Source organism: Coloeus monedula (genome assembly GCF_965178545.1).
Source record: "Coloeus monedula genome assembly, chromosome: 3".
Lineage (NCBI taxonomy): Eukaryota > Metazoa > Chordata > Aves > Passeriformes > Corvidae > Coloeus > Coloeus monedula.
Window position 1 is genome coordinate 22,132,132 of NC_138783.1, and position 23,709 is coordinate 22,155,840.

At 42.5% G+C, this 23,709-nt stretch overlaps 1 protein-coding gene across 2 annotated transcripts in view; it reads right to left on the minus strand.

Annotated features, from left to right (window-relative positions):
• GTF2E1 (general transcription factor IIE subunit 1) overlaps window positions 1–23,709 on the minus strand; it is a 48,779-nt gene that overhangs the window by 1,898 nt on the left and 23,172 nt on the right. For both annotated transcript variants that reach the window (XM_082278948.1, XM_082278949.1), the window contains exons 3-4: window positions 7,815–8,016; window positions 2,813–3,060 (exon numbers count right to left, since the gene is read on the minus strand). In XM_082278948.1, coding sequence (XP_082135074.1) covers window positions 2,813–3,060; window positions 7,815–8,016 — 450 coding nt within the window. The remainder of the gene's footprint in view (window positions 1–2,812; window positions 3,061–7,814; window positions 8,017–23,709) is intronic.

The window sequence follows — 23,709 nt, forward strand, 5'->3', positions numbered from 1 at the left end:
TCACGGCAGAGCAAGTACTGACATTTCCTAGGAGCAAGGGACGCCTAGAGTCACTGTGGCTCCCAGCTGGAAGCCTTAACCAGGAGCACACTGCAAGTGAAGACAACAAATGCACGATGGGCAGGCACCTGGAAAAGACTTCCCCAGGGAGGTGTCCAACTCAGGCATTACAGTGGAGAAGAAAGCAAAGCAGTCCTTAAAATACAGACCCAAGCCTAGGCCCTATCGTGCTGAGCTCCCTGCCTGTAAGGATTAACACGGAGAAGAAATGGACCCAGGCAGACAAGGAATATGTGGAAACCATGTGTTATAAAACAACATTTAGAGCAGCCATGCCTGCTCAGCTCAGAGGTGCACCTACCAGGCGGGAAGGGGAAAAGCTCCTTACAGGAAGATGGTGGTGGCATGGAGCAGATGCAGCTGACAGCCTGCAACCAAGCTGTGCAGCACAGCACTAAACCACTGCCTGCTCTCCAAGCTGAAATGCAGCCCAGACAGTCCCTGTGGCTCCCTACCTGCACCTCTTATTTGAAGCGGACTGCAGTGTCCCAGCTGACACACCTGGCCTGTGCTCCTCTTTCAGTAAACTTGGCTGTACAATAACTGGCAGGGTTCCATATGGCTCTGGTAGGCAGGATGTCTGAGTTCATGGCTTCAAAAGGTAAAATTCTGCTCAAAAAGTAGAATTCCACAGGAAACCTCTCCTAATCCTACATTTGATGAGAGGGCTGTGAGTCCACCTAGCACCAAAAGAACTACAGACAGTATGGAAAAAAAAACAAACAAAAAAACCCCAGAACAAGACATGAAATACGGAGAACCTTACATAAAAACAAGGCCTAAAAAGCAGGACAGGCTCCCTGTGGCAAACTTTCTGTCTTACACCAAAAGATGCTGCCTATGAACAATTGCTGGAGCTGAGGTGTTGGCATTCTGCCTTCACACAGGCAGCCACTTGCCCATTCCTCCAAGACATGGAATCTCATGGTTTTGTCACCACATTCAGGCAGGCGGCTCCCAAGTCTTTCCCCCCCCAGTCAGAAATGTGCTGGTTACGTTTTAAAACTTGAGATGTAAAACGACTGTGAAGGAAGTAAATTCTGCATTTAGCACTGAAACCCAGGGCAGTTTGTGGTCACTCCTTTCCTGTGGTAAAATAAAGGCCAAAAGAACCACACCTAATTTCACCGGACTTCTGTTTTCATTGTAAATGAAGTTGTAGTGATGGGTGATGGCTACAACTACTAATATTAGAACACTGGCAAATTCTTGAAAGAAAGAAAGAATAAAGGCATCATGTTGGCAGTCGTGTGCTCAGCTCACTGCTTGTGACTGTGGAGCATAAGAGGCTGTGGGAGAGCACCTCTGTGAAATAATATCATAGCTCATCACACTGAGAGCTGTGAAACCACAACAGCCAGAGGTAGCTCCACAAACACTGACTTTGTGGCTCAGGAGTGGGGCTGTCTCTTGCTTGCAAGAACTGTTGCTGCCAGATCCAAGCAGTGAATCTTTTCTGTCAATGGCCCCAAGTTCCTGCCCTTCCTGTTTATGTGTTGCAGCAGCAATTTCAGGCTATTTCCACAAGCTCCCTCTATGATCTCCCGTAGCTGAGGAGGTTAAGCAGTGATGCCATCATCCTGTAAGGAGACATACTCCACCCTCCATGTCCCTCAGTGACACCTTGAGAAACATTATGCTGTGTACACCAAAAGTTGTCTCAAGGAGTTGATTTAAAACTAGAGGGGAATTGAATGTCTACCAGAAAAATGGGGTGAGAACTCACCATGGCTGGTGAGTAACAACATCTGCTACAGACTGCAGGAGCAGGTTTTCAATCATCTCACTTTGCTTAATCTATTTGAAAAATGTTTTAGGATCCATAATACACTTGAAAGGCATTACACGTGAACAATTCTTCAGGTATCTTCTGACCATTACATCACATCCATTTTCTTCACTTCTGCTATACCTAAATACTCCACTCCTCTTCTGAGCACAGCACAAGTTCCAGGGTCATATGCTCACACACATGGCTCCCTTTTGCCATCTTTTCTTCCTAGGGCATCAACAATTTCAGTCCATAATCTTCAAATGACTCTAAAGATTCTATCTATTGACTCACTCTTCCAAAGGTCATAAAAGGTCTCCATTTCCAATTTTGGCATGGAAGCTTAAACAGCACACATACCAAAGCAGAATATTTCTACTAATGGTTATAAGATCTTGACCACGGTCTGTGGACAACCTGACCCCAAGGTGAATGAAAATAAAAGCAGAGATAATGAGAAACAAACAGAAGGGAATAGAAACTCACCTGCCATGGTGAAAGACCTTCCTACTGTACTTCCAGCTCTATTTCTGAGTATTCTTCATATATAACAAGTTTTGAGAAACAATTGGCAAGAAGGCTGGGAGCAGGTAAACACTGCTGGTAGATTTAGTAGACTTCAGAGTCACTGAACATTAGAAAATGTTATTTTTCAGCAGTGACCTATTAGGGAGACAGCTTTCTAGATGAAACTGAAAAACCTTCATCCAGGAGCAATAAGCTCTCAAGGTGGAAGACATAACAGTTAATTAACATTTTAGAAGCCCCCACAAAATTTCATGGACAGCTCAGCTTTACTGACCTAGATTTCAATCCTGGATCTAAGGAATTTTTACATCTGCCTACACACAGGTGCTTTGCGCAGCAGAGTGGAGCAGACAAGCTCCAGTATTGGAAGCAGCAGCTGCACACACACAGGAGAACATGTTTTTGACAGCACTGTAAAGGCCTTGCAGGACTTCTGCTCTGTGAATTTCTTACCATCTTTGATTTCATCAGGGTCATAAGCCCCCTGCACCGTGCTCTCACGCAGCCAAATGGGTCTCTCTCTGGCTGGCTTTCCTTCACTTGCAGACCGGTTAAGATCCTCCTGGTCCTCCATGCTGATGACGACATTCTGGGTATACAAGTCCTCATATGATGGTCCTTTTGTAGTCCATGCTTCCCGATGGTGTCCACCTGCAAGGCCAGCTGCTGCCCCTGAACCAGCACCTGCTGCACGCTCCTTGCTACATGAAAGTCAAAGAGAGAAAAACAGAGCTCTCAGAACAAGCCCCTCCTTGGACAGAAACACTTAAATTATGATTAGTTATCTCCCATGACCTGCACTGAGAACTTTCATTCTCAGTTCTAACATGTGCTGCCAGGAATTTTCCTGCCGCCTTTGCTGGTTTGGGAAACCCGTGGCTCTCTAGTGGGAAACCCTACAAAAGGATACGGCAACATCCATCACAGACACTGAAAAGAAGAGGCAGCACTAGAGATGCAGATGCACTTACGTAAAAACAAGCATAAAATCCCAGAATTCCCTGAAACAAAAGCCACAGCAGCAAAACACAGTCAAACAGTAGTCTGGTATTTGGAAAAGCCTTTTTGGCCTTCACACAGTAACCATATAGTGCATAAAAAAGCACTCACGTTTAACCAAGGTAGACAGTAGGCCCAGTGACCCAGCACCTTCAGAGCTGTGAACTGTTACTAATCAGAGGACTCCTGAAGGAGTTAACTCACCATGAAAAACACAATTCAAACCCTTGCTTGAATTATGAGTGACAATGCACATGAAAAGTCGCCTCTCCTGTGTTACAACAGGAGATCTGTACTTTCCACAGACACAGCCTAGAGAGGACTGGGCTTTCCAGGCAGAGAAGAAAGAAGAGAGAGCACCTTCAAACCAGAGAACCAGGGCTGGGAAAAAGGCTTTGTGGGCTGATGGAATGCAGGAGGAGACAGAAGAACTGTCTTTACTATGGAAAAGCTGGAGAAATAAAGGTGCTGACCTATGTGAAGGGTATGGCAGTCAAAGCCTAGCCCTCCTTTGCTCCCTGCACATTTTCCTCCAGGGCCCCTTCTAGCTCAGGAGACTCATGGAGAAAAACATTCCTGCTTGGATCTGATTGAAAGAGGATATCAGGTGAAATATTTTCTGCCCACTGATGATGGCAATGAGCCTAAAATACGCCCTGGCCTGTGCTGCTACATATGCACAGATCGGGGAAAGTGGCTGAATGGAAACTCACTGCTCTCTGGGTGGGGAAAGCCAAACATGACTGTTCCTCTACTTCAGAATATTTTATCTTTTCAAAGAAACAAATCCACTGCAGACTGCACCCACCCTCAGCCATATAATTTCAGTCATCTGATTGCCAGGGGTAACTACAGCTTTTCAGGAGGAACAGCCCTGCTTTTCCTCCTCCTCTTGTCCAGAGTAAATCCATCAGGGATACTCTATGATGCCAGCTGAGCTGACAGTTGTCATCAGTGAGCATGGTTCAGTTGCTGCTGTCTACCCAATGACCTCTTCTCCAACCAAGAAGCTTAAAATAAAGTTGCACTTAGAGAAGACCTGACTAATATGCAATTTTTTTTAGTTCAGCAAGGAGGTTACCTTGATGAGCTAATTCTGCTGGATATCTAGGGGTAAACAGTGATGGGAAATTACGCAGGTAGGTGAACACTGCTCTTCCCCAGATAAAAAATATTGGTGTGTAGAGCCACAGTGTTGATCAAGGCTACTCACAGCCTCTCAATAGTGAATTTTCTGGGATCTGTTAGCAAAATAATTCACAGCATCTGTGTTAGCATGTCTTGTGTCCTTAGCAATCCTTCAGCCAGCTCTGCTAGGAGAGCTTCACAGCAGCCTTGAATTTTGGGGCAGAAGGCTCATGCGCATGTATTGCTTATGTAACCTAAGGAACCACACAGAGACCTTCTTCCCAGCGTGTTATTTCAAGTGTTGGTACCTTTCAGCTCTCCAAGACAGGCGTGTGTTCTGTCAAAAGCACCACTCTGCTTCCCACACAATAGAAATCTCTAACTAGCGTTTCCCTGACGATTTTATGTAATCCACTTTCCTCACAGGATGCACAATGCAGCTCTCCCCCAAGCTCTCCCTCCCCATGACTACAGCGTGACACTAAACACTCAGTAGTGCCAGGAACTACCTAATAATACTTTTGCACAGAGGCCCCTCTAAGTGTGCCTGAAATTGACTTTTTTCCTACACAGAACCACTTAGCAGCAAAACACTTATTCCATGACGTCAGGAACATTTCAAAAATGAAAGTAACATTTCTAAGAGACACCTACAGTTCTAATTACTTCACGTGATCTACTGCAATGTCCCACACTGAGCTGGAACCATCTAGACACTTTCTGTCTAATTTTGGACCCCAATAAGCTTTGCAAATGTGCCTCAATTTATATCTTTTTATCTTCAGTGACGCTGTTGGTAGGTGTGAGCACCACCTGAAGACTACCTGAGCAGGAGAACACTTCTTTCTGCAAGAAGAGAACTTCCTGTTCACCAACCTGTTCCAAAGTACAGAATTAGACACCATGGACCAGGCACCAGCAAAAGGCCAGGTGTGTCAGATGCCTTACAGGCAGCACAGAGCAGATGAAGGAATCTCTTTAATCTCTGTTTGTCTTTGAGATCCATGAACTACTTTTTCCCCACCTTGCTCTAGACTTCGCATGGCCACCATGCAGGCAGGAACCATGGCAGCTCAGTGGCCCAGATATGGCTACATTTAGTCTGTTACCCATTGGTTGTTTTATTCACCCTGATGGAAATCCCTGAATGAGTGGTTTAGCTGCCTTTAAAGGCAATATAAATAGTCCTAGACATAGCTGAGGTATGACCCACAGAAACCACACTGTGCAGTGGGCAAACAACTTGAAATTTTCATCTCAGTCCTGCCCAGACTATTAAGAAAGGTCTTGGATAATGGGGATAACTCTTTTATTTTTTTGCCACATTTGAGAATAAAACACATTTTCACTTGCTCTTAAGAGCTTCAACTTCAGAACAGACAACCCATGGTTCTTGACAGCATGACCACAGAAAATTAATTCTGTGAAGATTTTTTGTTAATTGAAATCATACTATTTTGACACAAGGAAATGGAGGGGTTATTAAAATCCATAATTTTTCAAAAACCACACAGAAGGGCTTAAGTAAAGCAGGTTTATTTTGAAACCTGTGGGACTAATTCATGCTCTCCCACGATTAAGAATTAACAGCCTCTTAGGAAAATATAAATGAAGATCTACCCAGTTTCCCAGGGCAGGTGAATGAGAGTCATGCAATATCAGTGGGGCCACTTAGAGCTGTAACATGGAGTTGCCTGAGTTACTGCAAAGAGAAGATGCAGGCATTTTGTGACCTTTTCAGTTTGTTTCAGAATCACCAAATGTCAGTTTTGTCAACAATTTCAGACACTCAAGACTTCATAAAAACAGAGGGAATAAATAACCCAGGGTTTGGCACTTTAAAAAAATCTCACAGCAGTGCTTTCATGGAATTAACTGCTTTGAATTAATAAGAGTTAATAAATAATTAAATCATTGTATGTGATGAAACAAGTTGTGTTCAAGTAAGCATTTAAAAAGCTGCCTATTTATTTTGTCATTCCTTGCACAGAGTAATTAATCTTTTACAATATTTTTTAAGTATTTAAGAGTCAAGCAAGTGGGTGCTGCTATTTAATCATGGGACTGCATCAGGCCTCTGCTGCAATAATTTCCTGTACGCAAAAGGGGAAGACTGAAAAATTACTCTCTTTTTGGTAGGGTTATCCCAGTTCTACTATTTAAACTACAGAAAAGGGGTTTTAAAGCAAAGTCTAATGATTCAGCTTGGGTATAAAGGCTTCAAAGATTTCTCCATATCACCAAAGACACGTTGTGCGACCTTGGAAAAATCTTTTCTGCTCTTTGTACTGTTTCTGTTTTTCTATCAGAATGATGAGGAAAAATAGCTACCTTCTTGGCTAGAAAAAGACTATGAAGAGACAAAGAATTTTTATTATACTAATTAGAAGCTGTCTAGCATGAATATATGAGGAACATTCTCTCTCAAGGTTAGCCTGAGAGAAAAAAAAAGAGCATCCTGCTTGCTCTCCTATTAACTAAAGCCAAGCACCCCAAGGCACTGTGGGAATGGTTCTCCTGATGGTACAGTTCTTTTCCCCTGTGTTTTTAATTAATTTTTTTTAAATACAGAGAAGTGCATCACATTTCACCACAGCTGACAAAACTGACAGCTCCCCACATCTTTTTGCATTATTTAAACGTCATCTGTTTTTGTAAAGCTAGGAATGTTCCGAAAGAAAGTGTCATTTCCCATGGGTAAGAACATTTTAAGGAGTTTTTGATTCCAACATGGTCTTCTCCTGAAAAAAGAGGTGTGTAACAAGTTGGAGAAAATCAGAAGAAAAAAATCTGGTTATCACAAGTAATGTCTTCAAACTAGAATGCTGTAATATGAGGATTTGAAATACAAGGTGCAGACTACAGACAGCTTTGTTTCAAGAGCTAGGTAGAAGCAAAAGGAACAGATGAAAGATAAGTATTTGAGAGACAGAAGACAGCATAGACAGCCTAGATGGCACCTGCAGAGCTTTGTCAAGCAGTTGCAGTTTGCATTTTTTAAATACTAGGGTGAGGGCTTGGTGTGCATACCAGCTGCAGCATGGCAAGCAGCAGGCAATTGAAGCATCCCACCTCACAGAAAAATACATGCAGGAGGCTGACCAGAAGAACAGCCATTTGCCTTGTTTAGTAAAAAATGGTTACAGCCCTCTGTCTCCTTGTAAACCACACATCCCTGGGGGACTCTGTCAGTTGTTTGCATAGCTTGTGCTGTACAAGTAAGTCTTCAACGAAGCCAGAGGCTGGCAAGGTTTGGGAAAGCCCCACAGAACAAAGGAACACACTACAAGGAAGCAGTGCAGTGAGAAAAGACCAGGCGCGCTCCCACCTCTGCTTCAGGGCAGGAATCTCTGTGGGTTCTGGCTCCAGGATTTCATAGGCTAGGTTAACATCTTCTGTCTCACGAAGCAGGGCATAAATGGGCTCAATCTGCTCATTAAATCTTGCAACGAGTGTCCTTGCATCCTTTTTGGGCATTGCCGACTCATCTTCCTCCACTTCAGTCTCACAGAAGGTACAGCGGAAAGTTCCTAAAACGAGAGAAGTTGCTAAGCGTTGGAAGGAAAGCAGCAGGCCCAGCTCTTCATGCAGCCTTCCCAACAGCAGTGCCTTAGCTGGATGCTAAGGAGTTTTTCTGCCCCAAAAATCCCTTCCCACACATGGTGTACCAGTTATTATTCAAGCAGACAACAAAGCAAGCATTTTGATACCATCCAGTGATACCCAGCTGGGTACAGTTTCTCACTCTGAAAAGCCCAGATGGGCTGCAATACCTCTACTGAGACATGTCCCTAATCTCCCTCCCTCCTTCTCGCCGCACATTTTAAATGTCAGCTATGACTGGGCTGTGATAAAAAGCTACACAGTATCCTCTAAGGAGTTCAAATATCATCTGTTTCAGGTGCTTGCAGTGGTATCTCCCAAGCCATACCAACAGGCTGATTTCACAATAAAACAGTGTAGTTTTACACTGCACCAACCAGCCTGCAGTAACTGCTAATATAACCATTGTCACTTTGCAGCTACTGCAAAAAAGAGATGGCTTCTCCTTCTGTTTCAGGGCCAAACCAGGCAAAAAACCAGAGCAGCCAATGCAAAAACCTATCCCACCCAACTCCCATATTACCTTCTTAAAATTAAGAATGGTAAGATAAGAAGCATGTGAATAGCAGTTAAAAATAAGTTTGTTTTGCAGACCTTGTCAGGATCCATAAAAACAGGCCAGACTGAAATGGCTGCATGGCAAAGCAGCTACAAAAAACCCACTGAACTCCTGCACAGCAGCTTTTGGGTTTCATCGCTCCATCTGTGAGCTCGACCCTTGGGGCGGTACATGCACAGTGGGACCTTTCCATATGGTCTGCTAGGAGGGGAGCAGCACACTGTAATGACTTAGTCTTGCAAGTGCTGGACTGAGAACATATCCCTGCTACCTCAGAACATGACATCCAGAGTGATGCTCACAGGCTTCTTGATTTCTCTTGTCCCTGGTTGATATTTTTTATTTATCCATTCTGTGACACCCATGCACATCTAGCCCCACCTCTCCATACCCCAACGAAGAAATGAAAAGATCTTTTTACCAAGAGGGAGCCTGAGGATAGGTCCTGTCAGGGAAATTATAATCTTATGTATAAAAACCAGAATTAGAATCAGTATTGAAGCTTGCTATGTCACCAGTGCTATGTCCAAACACAGTCAAAAGAACAGGGTTTGCCCAGGGCACTTGGGCATGATGTAATGAGACAGGCTGGCAAGCCAAGGCTTCTGGTATCTTGGTTTGCTGCTTACACAGATTTGCTAGTGTTGTCACTTCATTTTTTAGCACACCTCCTTCCCTGACTGTAATAGAGTGATAAAAACAGACCCAACTTCTTCAGCGCTGGTTGTGAGGGCTAGACAATGCTCGCACTCTTCTCAGCAAACACAAAAAGCACTGTTTATGACAGGAGGGAGATCTGTTGCCTCTCACCACAGTCTGTAGAGATGCAGTTTTGTACCCTGGCACCATCTGAAGTAGCTTTTGCTCACTGCTCCTCAGGAAGGAATGCATGTTGTGTATGTGGCCTGGAATATGGACACATTTCCTGCAATAAATCCTCTCTTTAGAAAGTTTCTCTTATTGACATGCAAAAGCCAGAGCAGCCAACAACAGCACTACGCAAAGTAAAAGATAAGCGGATAAAGTGCTCTTCCCTCCCATCCAAGCATGAAACACTCTGCTTATTTTTTTCCAGGCTGTAAAAACTGTCCCTACTGATTCAAAACCGTCCATTATATAAGCTGTCAGCCCGGCAAAAGCCAAACTCAACATTTGGTCTCCTTATCCCACATCTGAGGCTATTGGTGTGACAGAAGCTGAATCAATTTCAAAGAATTAGCACATCTCAGTTCCCATAATCGACTAAAGGAACAAACACAGGTTAATGAAGAACATTCCCCTCTTTTTACATGCCCCCTGAAAGTCCTGTTACACGTTCCTGAGACAACTCAGACTTTTCACACTTCCATCTGTGAACCCCATGAGTATCTGCAAAAGATTAAGATCATAGGGAGAATGGTTCCAATTCAGAGTACCAAAAAACCAGAAAGTAAATACAGCTCTAATGAAACAGAACTCCTAAAGCTATCACGGATTTGCTGCAACTTCCACCCCTCAGGGTTCTTAATAAGCAAAAAAAAGTTAAGAGATGAATTATGTAAAGAATCTGGGAATGAGTAAAACGACAAGCTTCCTCCATTAATATGCTGATTTTTTTCAAGGTGATGCAGCATTTCACAAGAGGCATATGTGATTAGAGAACTGGGAAGCTGCTCTGCCATGGCAGATGGCATTTACAAGTTGCAAACCTCTTGCGTTAGACTTTTAAGAGGTCAGAAAATGTCACCAAAGCTTTTATGACATGGCACATCACATCGGCAGAGACACATGTTCCTTTCAGATATGAATTGCATGTGACAAACATGAAGTGGAGGCCATCCAAAGGCTGATAATGGCAATGTTTCCACTCCAATAATGTATTTTTTCCTTCAGCCCTTACACAACAGTTTTTCAATTCAGACACGCTGCATAAACCAGGACAAACAGATATCCTGGAGCAAACAGACATGAGGCTTTTCTGCATCTTGGAAATGCTAACAGAGAGCACATACATCCCCATCTTTGAACACATGCTCAGGAACTCAACAGACCTCTCTGGCTGCACTTTAAAAACCAGCCATCTGAAAGATATCTCCTCATATGCTCCCAGACTCTGCGGGGCAGATACGCTGGTAATCTGGCTCCCCAAGGCTTCCTAAGATTAAAGCAGCTCAAGCTCTGAAGTATGGGGCCAGAATATTTAGAGATAATTCCTAATGACTTGATTTCACTTGAGAGAAGGAAAAGGTCAACCACCCACACACATTGAAGGCAGGATGTCCAAGTGTGCATGCTGTATCTGCTACAGTTAACACATTTAGCAGGCTATAGACTCCTGAGTCTGAGCCCAGGCCCTACTTACATCCTTGCCCAACAAGGTGTCTTCCTTCCACTCTGGGAAGCTGCCCAAGACTCTCGCTACTCTCTTAAAAAACTATTTAATTTTCAACTTCAACTTATTCCCATTCATTTCAAGCCTAATGATTGTTTTGCCAAGAACTGTACCTCATCTCATCCAGTTTCCATCTTGTTGTGAATCCTGCAGATGTATTTACAAACTGCTGTCCTACTCATCCCCCCACCTTCATTTTGCAAGGCCGTATCTTCTTCTTTACCTTTTAAAACTGGCCATCCATTCCTCTGACCTTGCTAACAGCTTCACTGGCCCTTTCTCCAGTTTGCTCTCATCTTTTGCTGTGAAGATGGAAGCACAGACAAGTGTCCAGATGAGTTCTCCCAAAAGCTCAAATGCATTAGTGCTCCTCTGATAGCCATTGAGACCTTTTAAGATCACATTGTAACAGACCATGAAAGTGCTGCCTCAATTATCACAAGACCTAGCAATGCTCCCAGGTCTTTCTTTTCCTTTGTATCTTTCCTTCTCCTTTGTAGTTTCCAGTTGATGAACTCCATGTTTATAGCAGACATTTGCATTAGATTGTAGGTGCATGACACTGTACTTTATAGTATAATCTTTCAGCTCCTTTATATTCTTCCAGCCTTCACCCTCATCCAATTCTTTATTCTTGATTGCATCACAAAACATTAAGCTAATTTATTTTCAAAATCTCCCACAACCTTCTTTTAGAAATAGCATTATTACCATTACATGGTGAGTGAGCTAAGACACAGATGGCACAGTTTCAGAAGTATCTGCTGATTTGAGCAGTACTTGATTTGAGATGCTTTTCTGAAACTTCTGCTTCAAAACAGAATGTGCAGTATTCTTACCAGTAGTCTTCCAGGCTCTAGGATTGGGCATCTCCAGTGAGTTAGGTACAACACCTAACGACAGCCTCTGAGAAGTTCAGCTTAAAATGACTGGTTCAACATCACGCAAATCAGCTGGCCGGAAGGATCAGATCATGTTCCTGTGGCTGCTACAGCCATTTTCTTCAAGCAATTCCCTGACTCTCACACTGCATTTTTCCTTTTTCTGCAGCAAGCCAGACAAAAAAAAATGCATCCTATAAGCATAACTCCTCTCTCTGATTGAGCAAAGCACATTTTGGCAGAGGGGGGGATTATGTCACAGAGAAAAAGTTACGGGATGCACAAGCAGCTTTATTTCAGCACTCCTTAACCCTGAGTGCTTCCCCTGATGTTAAAATGAGAGTATAAAGGCCCCAAGGAAAGGATGGGAGCTTCCTAGGTTCCTCCCAACAGGAAGGCAGACAAATGCCTCCCACCATGGGATGCTGTGCCAGCAGCCATATGGTTCACCAGGCCTGGAGTCCTCAGTTCCGCACAGGCCTCTGCCACTTGACTCGACAAAGGCAAGAGGACAACCTGCTAGTGCTGCAGGGGAGCAGGATGCAGTGCCAGCCTGCTTCCTGTAACGAAGGGAGGATGAGAAGCAAACGCCTTGGGTGCTGCTCTAGTTTCTTGGAAGAGAGGTGCTTTGTGGGAATCCGCTATTCTACCTGCTAGCCCCACGCCTGAAGTTTCCTATCCAGCTCTTCCTATCTACTCCCATCCCAGGTCTGGGCTTTTCCTTCTCTGATGGTCCTATTCTCCTTGCTAGCAAGTCTTGGTTTATGTGTCCTGCTTTTCCAGCCTGGGCTTCACTCATTTCTCAGACTTCTCTGTCCATTCCTCTTTTCCTGGACTTCTTTTTCCAATTTCAGCCTCTCCTCAATCCTGTGCCTCCCTGCCCCACGCTCTTAGATCAATTAATTCTGCCTCTTGATTTGAGCCCTGGTCATCAAACTAATTTCCTGTTTCAAGCCAGAGATGGAAGATCTTTTCACAGCACAACCTGTCATCCAGAACAACATTACACAGGCAAAAGAATATACATTTCTCTGGTCTCCCCTTCCATTTTCTCATCAGCCCATTCTTCAGTACAGCCAAACTGCTTTAAATTAAATTTTCCTAAGCAATTTAAACGTAGTCAGGTGCATAGAATGGGAAAAACTCAACATATAGTAAGTGTTTGACAAAGTTTTGAACAGAACAAAAATCACAGAACAATTCCTATGCCTGCCATCCACAAGCAAGCCAACCTCATGTAATGAAAATACTTAGCAACCTAAGTAAGAGACAGTGCTGTCAGTACAAATTATAATTAAGCTCCTTTATCATTGATTTTTTAAGATTTAGGGGACTGTTTACAGCAGCACCTAAAGGCATATCTCTGCTGAATCATTAAAGAAAAAAATAGTAGGTCAAGTGGCTACAACAGACCTGGATCATTAGTTACCATAACATGCTCTACATTAGGATATAAGGATACTCAACCTACTAGAAGTGGCAACCTGAGGGGTTAAATTGAAGCAAAGAGAGTTTTAATGACCTTAACGGACTGATCTGGTAACAGAGCTAATTGTTAAAACAGTTGATTGTTAACTGGATTCATCATAATGCAGATTAGACTGTAGCAGCTGTTGTCCTGACTCCCAAACTTAAACAGACTTCTCAGCCCTCATCAAACTGTTCTCACCTTCTCAACGAGAACACAGTCCAGTGTGTCTAAGTGGGAAACACACTCCTGCCACACAGAACTTAACTGCTGTTAAGTTCATCAGTTAGCCTTCCCTGGCCCCATCCCTCTTTTCTCACTATGGGTACTGGAAACCCATAGTCCCTAGCACATTTGTATGTTCCAAAAATGCAGCTGCTTTAGGAAAAAACAAGAGAAATCCACCAATAAAATCTGTCTCCTGAACACCACAGCAATACACCATTCTCTCTTGCAAGTAACTCAGTGATTCAACATATGCAATGAAAGAGCCAGTTACAGAGCACAGTGTGTTACATAAAATGTAATGCCACATCTTTCTGAGACAGGTTTCATGGTCCACTGGATCTTAAGCTCCTGGAGCCACTCCAAAGCCCAGGGCTGAGTGCAGTACTCTCTCTTGAAATGTGACACAGAAAGTTAAAGTTTTTATATTAGTCCTGTTTGGGATAGCCCAGAACAGACCCTGTTGTCAGAACATGAAAACAAACACTGGACCATGTGTAGAAAATGTCAGCATTTTGGAAAGATTTGCTGACCTGCTTCTGTAATAAAACATCCAGTTTTGCCATTGAAATCCAAAATGCATCAGGTTTCATCCGATTTGCTTTATAATTTCTAACTATAGAGAAGATAAGGGATATTGCAATTGAAATGAGTAGCCTCGGTCAGAAATGGTGACAGAGCAAATCCAGAACATGTGGGTGATACCTGAAAGCAGAGAACTGAAAGGTTCATGGGCCAGTGCTGCCCACAGAAGGTCAATGCAGTGGCTGCAGTTTGGAGCCGAGCACACAACACCCCTGGAACAGCACTGCACCCAAATTGCCACACTCTCTTCATGATGCCTGAGCAGATGCACACTGCTAAATACAGGTCCTGCCCCCAAAACTGACAGCTCTCCTAGTAACAGGCTAGTGAACTACAGCATCTTCTCTATCCCCCTATTCCTTTTCTGAAGACCTAATACCAGGCACATACAATTACCATTATGGGCAGGAGGGACAGCAAGAACCAATACTATACACTGCTGGACATATCCTATTGTCAAATCCTAGACTGAAATTTGCTAGAACATATTTTCTATCACAATTCTGCCTCAGATGAGTGAGGAAGCATGTGGAGTGCACATTAGTAAATGTCAAGCATGGCAGTTCAGCTAAAAATGGGGTTAGGAACAAATAATGTAACTAATACTGTTATCTGAAGAAAGATTTTAATCTCTTTATTAATTTTTCCACAATATCTGAATTCTTAATAAAGTTGTGTAATCTACTGTTTACAAGTTTACAAGTTTATCAAGACCCCACAATGAAGTAAAAAAAACCCCTCCTTTTAACTTTATGTGCCCCAAATCTTGATCCAGTTTTTCTCAGGTCTGTACATATTCTAGTATAAATCCTACTGAGTCAACAGCTATGAGACTGATCCTTCTCAGTATCAGACCACAAGGTTTTAAAATAGGTTCCTGTGAATTAAGAGAATGAACAATGACTGTTCACCTTCCAACAGCTTGTCTTCACTGACCTGCTGTTCAATATGAAATGGGACTGTAGGGTGGACATGGGAGAGTAAAATCCAGGTTCCTGGAACAGCATTCAACTCCCTAGCCTACAGGTACAGGTTTGGGAAGGAGTCATATATTCTCCTGCCCTCCAAATCAGCCTTTGAAAATGGGTGATTGAAAAGCGCTTATTCTATGATCTTAGGAAGCAGAAGAAACAATGCTTCACTATACAATTCAACACCAATTCACAATATATGCATACCAAGATACAGCTCTGACTTTCAAGTATCTATTTTGAGCCTTAATAATGCTTCTTAAACATTTTAATATTAAACATGTTTAATATAGATTCAGAGTATTGAATTTCCTACCAGGTATTAAACAGAGAGTAAACATTTCATTTGGGATAAATGTCAATCAGTTTCCTTTCAAAGCTTCTATTCTTGTAACATAGATGTATCAGCCACAGCATTTAAGGGCACTCATGCAGTAGCACTATTTCTGATTCAGATGAGGTAATTCTGCCAGAAACATGTTCAGAAGGTTTCAAAACTGCAACTTGCTAACATACGAAAAATGATCAATTTGTTTAAAAAATAAAAACAAGATGGTAACTTAAAGCAACAACAACAAAAGAGATAAAGGCATACTCTTCAACACACAGCAGGAATAGCAAAAGATGAAAGAAACATATTTTATAATTGCCATTAAGCAGCGTTTCACTATAATCAGAAGGAAATTTCACTTAGCCAATGCATATGTTCATGTATTATTTATTCTTCCTGAGAGCAGTGTGTAAACATATAAAAACTGAGGGACTGGCAGTCCTGGAAACAGAAGATCCCTCTGTTAAGCTGCAGAGCGGATTTTGCTCCAGCAGTTACATTATCCTAGGCATAATTTGGAAAAATGGTGGTGCTAGAATGTTATTACAGATGGCTAAGAATAGTGTCCAGCACTCATTCCGGACCCTTTCGGCACAAAATGAACCCTGCTGTTAACAATAGAAGGAGGACTTGCCAAGATAAGACACCCTTGGCAACACCTTCAAATATGTAAGGCCAGCATTTTTCTTCCCTGAAAATCTCACGTGTTTGGGGACAAGGAAAGATAAGGTTTCAGAGGCTTCTTCCAGATCACCCTGCTTCAGGCAATGGCAAATGTTAAATACTTTCCCCATGCCTGAGATCCACTTGTTAAACTACACCAGCACCTCTGATTTTCTGAGAGAGATATTTTCTTCCATGTTCACTCCCACTACCAAAACCCTTTAGTATCATACAACACATTCCCTGAGGAGTGAGATTCAGAACTCTGGCACTACTATACTACTTACAGTCCAAAAGGGCTTCAAATCCCATTGCTCAGAAATGGCAACAACTTAAATCCTTTACTTTCAAATTCTCCTCAGAGAATTCAGAATCAGAGTTAATGTGTAGCAAGAAAAATCTCCTGGAAAAACCACCAGGGCCACCAACAGAGAACAATACAGATTAATAAAAAAAATGTAAAATGTCATTTTCTCCTCATTATAATAAACTCCAGTTAAAAAGAAGGGTACCCAAGGGAACACACAATAGATGCTGAGACTCTGCATTTCATGCAAATCTGCTCATGTACACACCAGAAATCTATTTAAGAACAAAGAGCAAGAACAAAATCCTTAAACCATGGTCCCAAGACAGTATTTGAAAGGCTAACGGGGCCAGTATAGGAAGCGTGCATTTCCATACCAGTGCTTGGGATGGCAGCAGCTGGAAATAGCAAGAGAGAGGAATTAAGGCAGGAGCTCCAAGCCAGCATGTTGTTTTCAGCCTTATTTTCAACAGCATCACATAATGGAATGGGCCAACACCAAGAGGACAAGCTGCTCTTACGTCCACTTCTCACTTTTTGTTTTCCAAGAGGTTTTGGAGGCCCTTCACAACAAACAAAGTAAGTTTCTGTGATGTTTGCTACGTAAGAATAAAGACAGGCTATTATCAGAATAGGTATCACACTACCCTCCTTCCTGAAGGTCTGAAAGAATTTATGGGCAATATTCACCAACTATTTACTGGTGTAAGATATTATGCTCCTAGCTGTCAGCTTTTGAAGGTGCCCCAGCACTGCAAAAATATACAACAGTATGTGATGAGTGCTGCTTTTCAGCTGACTTTCTGCTGGGAATTTGAAGGATGATGCAAGGTAGCATTTTCTACTCAACTAACTTGGATTCTCAGCCATACATAAGGTAACAGATCCCCTTAAGAAACTTCTGCACATACCCTTTGCCTGGAAGTGCCACCTTTTAAATGCTGCCTTACACAGTATTTTTACCAATCTATTGATCGTTTCAGTATTTCTCACATTTTAGCACATGAAGCCTCACTTCTTACCTGTCATCAAGGAAATAGAAATATCCATGAATTCTTTTTTGTTCCTTCAGACTGTCTTCTGAATAGTCATGCCATCCACTGTTCTCTTTTCTCCTTAATGTTATGTCTTTTAGAAACTCCTTTGTGCAGAAGTTCTTTCTTCTTTACTCTCAAAGGAAATACCTTTCCCTTGTTCCTTGTGAAAACTACAAGCCACATGAAACCAGTTCCAGTACTGCTCCACCTCTCTTGGCTGGGGAAGGATTACAGCCCAGCCAGCTCCCACCTGCAGGACCCTCTGCACATAACCCGGGACTCAGGCCAGAGCTGGCAGAAGAAAGTGAAGAGAAATCCAAAGAAGTGTGATGGAAAAGCTTCTTCCAAAGACAGCATTTAGTGCTTAACTGCCCTTCCTCCCTCTGTCCACGCAAAGCCATTAGAGTAATGGGAGCAGCCCTGAAAGCTTGGGCAGTGCTTCCCAGAGGCTGGCAGGGAGGACCCCATTTTCTCATTAAATAGAAGGGAGAATAAATGGAAAGAGAGGCTCCTCAGGACTGAGCTGAGCTCCAAGCTGCAGGACGGTGCCAGAATTGCCATGGACAGAAATAAGTTGGCAGTTTCTAAGTAAAAGAATTGCACAGATGCCAGGAGGGAACCTGAAACATAAAGGGAAACTAACACAGAGTAGGACTACAAAAATGTTGAAAAAGTAAACTAGGAGGGAATAACAGAGCACGAGGTGAAACATGCAGGAGAAATTGTTGAGGCTGCTCAAATGCTGGCCCATGATACTGGGCAGGATCTCTTGTGAAGCCCACACTGAGGTCTGGGTACCTCTCTCCCACACTGCCTCAGGGAAAGAAGGAATAGAGGAGGTGTATTTTTTACATTCCCTGAGAATGACCTTATCTATCCCTTCTCTTTTGACCTGTGCAATGGGAACCACATGGACCTACACAGGTGAGAGGGACTAAATCAACAGCATGGACTGGTGAAACAGTCACAAGTGCCAAGGTTTGTGTTAATAAACAGGATTTCTGCTAACAACCCTTCAAAGACCAAATTCCCAGCACTCTCACCTCTACTACCTGCTTGGAGAGGAGGTGCTGTTTTCAATTACTGCTCTTCTTGGAGGAGAAATATCTCTACAGCTAAGGGCAATTTTTGCCTTCTGTACTGCAGTCTCTCATCACGGGTTTCATGGTAAAACTGAGTAATGCTCACCCATGGAGCCAGGCGCCTCCGCACTGCAGGGTTTGCACAAAACCTCACCTTACCAGCATCCAAGCACTTAAAAAGATTTAAAGAGCAAGCCATCCCATGTGCACACAACTTCCTTTAAACCACCCTCTCACTCCAGCAACATGCATACCAAAAGCAGCAGTTTGGAAGGGCAAGGGCAATGAAATAAACAGTTTCCAGAGGTTATTTCACTTAGTAGAAGAAATAAGTAATGAAGAACATTTTAGGTCATGAAATGGTCTTTGTTAGAGAAGATGAGATGTTAGAGATGCCAAATAGTAAGACCCTGACCTTCCTGCAGCAGCACACAGGAGAATTGATCACAAACAAAGCCAGTGAGACTAGTTTTCCAGTTCAGTCTGACGTACACACAAGAAATAATCCAGTAAAAAATTTTAATTCTCATCATTTTCTACACCAAGCAAGAGAAAAGGACTTCCTAGTAACAGGAATACTTTAACAGGGTTCCTGATCGACGGGTTACTGCTGTTGCAGATAACCCCCCAGCAATCTGCCATCTCGATACCCATGGAGCTGCCAGAGACTGATGCAGCTCATAGTAATGCCAGCCAAAGCAACAGAAAGCCTCCCTGCCACCCGCAAATTTTGAGTACAGAGGCACCACCTCTCTTTATGCCATTCTATCTTATTTCTAATACATCAAATTAGACCACCTGAAAAATAAAAGCTTAAGCAGTTTAATTCAGCCTTGCCTTGACTTCCACTTCCTGTTACAGACAGAGCCCTCAGATTGTTACAACCTAAAACAGCACTATGTTCTTAATAGAAAATCTAAAAGAAGAACAGATTAAAAATGTGAAGAAATAGCAAATTTCATTCGTATATTTGTGGAGAATGTGGTGTTTAAGATAGACTGTACAGACCCGACAGTCTTAGATAAAAAGTATTTAATATATCACCTTGCAAAACAAAGCACAAGTTTTCCACAAATTACACCCCAGCAAAACGTATCTTTGGACATCAGCTTGGGTGGACTCTGAAGGAGATGCCATGATAGATAGCCTGGACAACAGAAGCTGAATACACAAAATAAAAAATTTCATTTAACGCATGTTAGTGGCTTAACAAAACAGACTGACACGTTACTCAAGTTGACTAAGTGATAAAAAATTACCCTTATTTTTCATTAAAAAACAATAACCAAAAATATACTGCCTGTTTTATTTCTTAATTTGATCCATCATTGCTAATTTTTAAATCATTCCATTAACCTCTTTAGTGAAAAAGAAGGAAATAACAAAGGTAACATGGATAAACTACCCTTCAGATGGCTAAAGCATCAGAACTGACACTGCCTTTCAGCTCAGTGGGTTGAGTCAGCTTTTGCCTTGTCTGTTTTGCAAGTGTAGAGATTTAACATTTGTGCAGTGTTTTGAGCACAGCAAGTGTCAAATCCTTTCCTCTGACACTGATCACAAATCCATAACAGGTGCATTCCCGGATAATGTTTCCTACTATCAATATAGATAGTGCTTGTAAAGATCCTACAAATCCCTGAAATCTTTTTATTCAGATCATCTGCAATTCTAGTGAAACAAATGCAAGAAGAAGGTGACCAAGTTTTCCCAGTTGCTTTTCAGAAGCAAAGCACACCTGCAGATAGATAAAAGTGTTAGTACATAAAAAAACCCCAATTCCTAAAAACATTCCTCTTTTTCTTATTAGTCTTGTCTCAATCAGAAACTTTTTGTATCTTCAAAACAAGTGCTTTTCCAACAATTTATTTTACAGAGCTGTTTCTCTGCTATTCCTTCCCTTTTCCCAGGGGGAGCAGTGGCTTCACTGATCATGTGCCACAACAGCTCCTGATTAATTCTGATAGACAACCAGCAGTTAGCTGGCACATCATCATCATCACCCTAGGATGAACAATAATCTGCCTCACCATCTGCTCCCAAATTTATTTTTAACCAGTCCCTGCTCCCTCCAGAGCAGAGAGTACAGCAGGAAGGGCAGCCTTCCCCTGGAAGTCCTGTGCTGGGAGGTGGTGTCAGGGACCAAGGGGGGAACGTCCAGTCACACACCCCTGAGCATCACAGTGGATGGTAAACAGATGGATAAATGCAGCATCCCAGGAAGGAAAAAGGGCTTCTGCACCAGAGGGGCTGGCAACTCCTGTTCTCGAGCAGACAGGGAATGCCTACTGGTTTTTCAGTTCCATGGGCAAGTTTGATAAGGTTAAATGAACTGGACCAAGGTGGTAGGAGAACTAGGGGAAAGTGGTGGATGTGGACTAGTTACTGATGGGAATATGCATGCCTGCTTTTTCTGAGGTCCACCCAAAATTTCAATACAAGAGCTTTTTTGATCAGTTCACCTCTGAAAGTCAAAACTACGCAGCATTGACAGACAGACACTGTTCCAAGTGAGCTGTGCTGCTGTGCCAGTTAGTCTCAATGTATGGCATCCCTGGAGTAGCACAGACTCCATTCATTAACTCCCTTTGAGAAGGAGCACCAAGACGTTAAATCTCCAGGAGAAGGTAGCTGGGGGGTGGGAGAAAGACATGAGCACAGGCTTGATGAAGGCACAGGGCAGTGAGGAGGTTCATTTTGTAACTGCATGGCCCTGCTCACTGCCTTCATGCCACCTCAGCAGCACGGACCAGGAGGTGGCAATTACAGGGTCACCATGGCTGTGTCACTGCTCACAAGTGCTGCTGTCACCAGCAAACTGCCCGTTGACAACATCATATGTGGGAACTGGTATCATGTTGTAATAGAGAAAAGAAGGAAATCAGGTGGAACCTAAAGCTGTGTACAGCTGGTAAAAAAAGTTTCACATCTCTGATATAGCAGCAGCAAGATCTGATGATGATTCCCCCATAGAAGAAAACAGGAAACTGTTGAAAGCAGGCTCTGGGATGTGAAGAACTGTCAGAATCTCAGAAGGACAAACACAAAGAGTAAAAAGATCAGATCTGAGAAAGAACAGAAACATAGATGGACCTTAGCATATCTCCAGTGCAGCCTCTTGCACAAATGAGGGCAATCAGACCTGACTGCTCATGACTATCTAGTCATGTCTTGAAACCTCCCTAGGGTGGAGGCTGCACAACATCTGTGGGAAGTCTTGCTCGAAGTGAAAAGGTCATGTATCGGTTTGGACCCTCTTGTTTTGCTTTGTACCCATCACTTCTTGTCCTCCCACCTGGCACCACTGTGAATATCCTGACTTAGTCTTCCTGGAGATCTCATAGTTACAGACACTGAAGAACAGGCATTAGATGTGATGCAATCTGATGCTGGACTGTCCTGAAAAACATCCTCACCAGGGAGAAAGTCTACAGGTGGACTGATAATGGAGGATGCACAACTGAAAAATATTCTCAATATTCTCAGTGAGTAGGCATCAGTAATTTGTCATCAGGTGGCAATGAAGTGAGGCCCTGACCACAGTTAGTATTTTCTAGTGAGTGTCAGATAACTAAATTTTGTGAATTTAGCTCACAATTTAAATGGTAGGGCTTATAAATGCTTTAGGAGACAGGATTGTCATTCCAAATGGAGAAACGGTTGGAATAAATATAATGAAATTCAGTAATGATGAGTAGAAAATACAGCACTTGAGTTAGGGAAAAAAAAAAGAGAGTGAGAAAAAAGACAAAAAATAAAAAAAGGGAAGGGGGATGACCAGAATGGGGGGTAATTGTTTTGGCAGCATACTGCAAAGAACCTCAGGTTTATAACAGAGGACAAAGCCAAAACCAAACTTGTTGTGCTGTAAGGAAAGTAAGAGAAAATCTGGCTGCTATGTATATTAATAACCATGCTGTGCATGACTATGACTGTTACTCTCCACAGTATGTTACCCTGCTTTATACTTCCCTATGAATATCTCCTCCTGATAAACCAGGTGCAGCTTCAGATTCCATACTCGAAGCAAGGGACCAACTGTAAAAATTCCAAATGAACAAAATGACACAGCTTAACATATGTTTCATTAGGGAAAAATTGGAAAGACAGACTTGTTTAGTTTTAAGAAGGTGGTGGTAGGGAACAGCAAATTTTGGGTATTACAGTAATGAAAACAGTGACAAACTGTTCTTTAATTTCACACATACATAAAGAGATTACTCACAGCTTTGATTCGGGGTAAAAAACCCCTTTATAGGTTAGGGTATTATGAAAAACTGAGGATAAGAAGCCTGGAATATGCTAGCCATGGAGGTTAAATTTACCCTGCCTCAGAATAGGATGATGATAAGGCTATCTCTTCTAGCCCTGCACTGTATCTGAAAATAACCTTCAGCATATTCTGAAATGTAGATACTTTTACTGTATACTCATTCCCTATTTTGTATCTACTTTTCAAAGCAGAAACACACAATGTTTTTAAAGCCACAAACATAAAATTGACAACCAAGTACGAAAAATTCAAAAAGCACTTCCCTTCCCTCCCACCACCGAGGGCTGTTTAATAAATAGAATTGTTAACAACATCTTTCCTTGGAAAATTTGATTCTGCACCATCATTCTGGTTCACAAATGCCATATCTCTTGTTTCAGGCTTTCTTCTGTACATTTTAACCAACAGATTGCCAGTTTTAGACTATATTTTTCCACTGTTTATTCTGGAAGACAGTGAGCCAGGGGCACAGTAATTGAAAGGCAACAGAAAGCACAGCCCTCTGGAGGTCCGTATGATTATCCATTCTCCCTTGCCCTCTTGTTAGCTCCAATAACTGATATTTTAATCAAGGCCCCACAGAGCCTGAATGCCTTTCTTCCTGGGACTGTAGCAAACACTTGCACCAGTGCCTTACACATGGACTAATAGACCATCTGCTAACCTGTTCAAGTGAAAGTCCCAGCTGTGTGTTTTACTTTAACATGTTATTTTATGTCTGACTTGGCACTGAACATCTCTTGATGTTCTTGTCCTGTTTTCCCAGTCTCCAACACATGCAGGCTGAAAGCAGAGTAAAAAATTGCAGGCTGATTCCTATGACAAATTCTTGATCCTCACACTTTTTTTCTCCTGCTCCTAGCACAC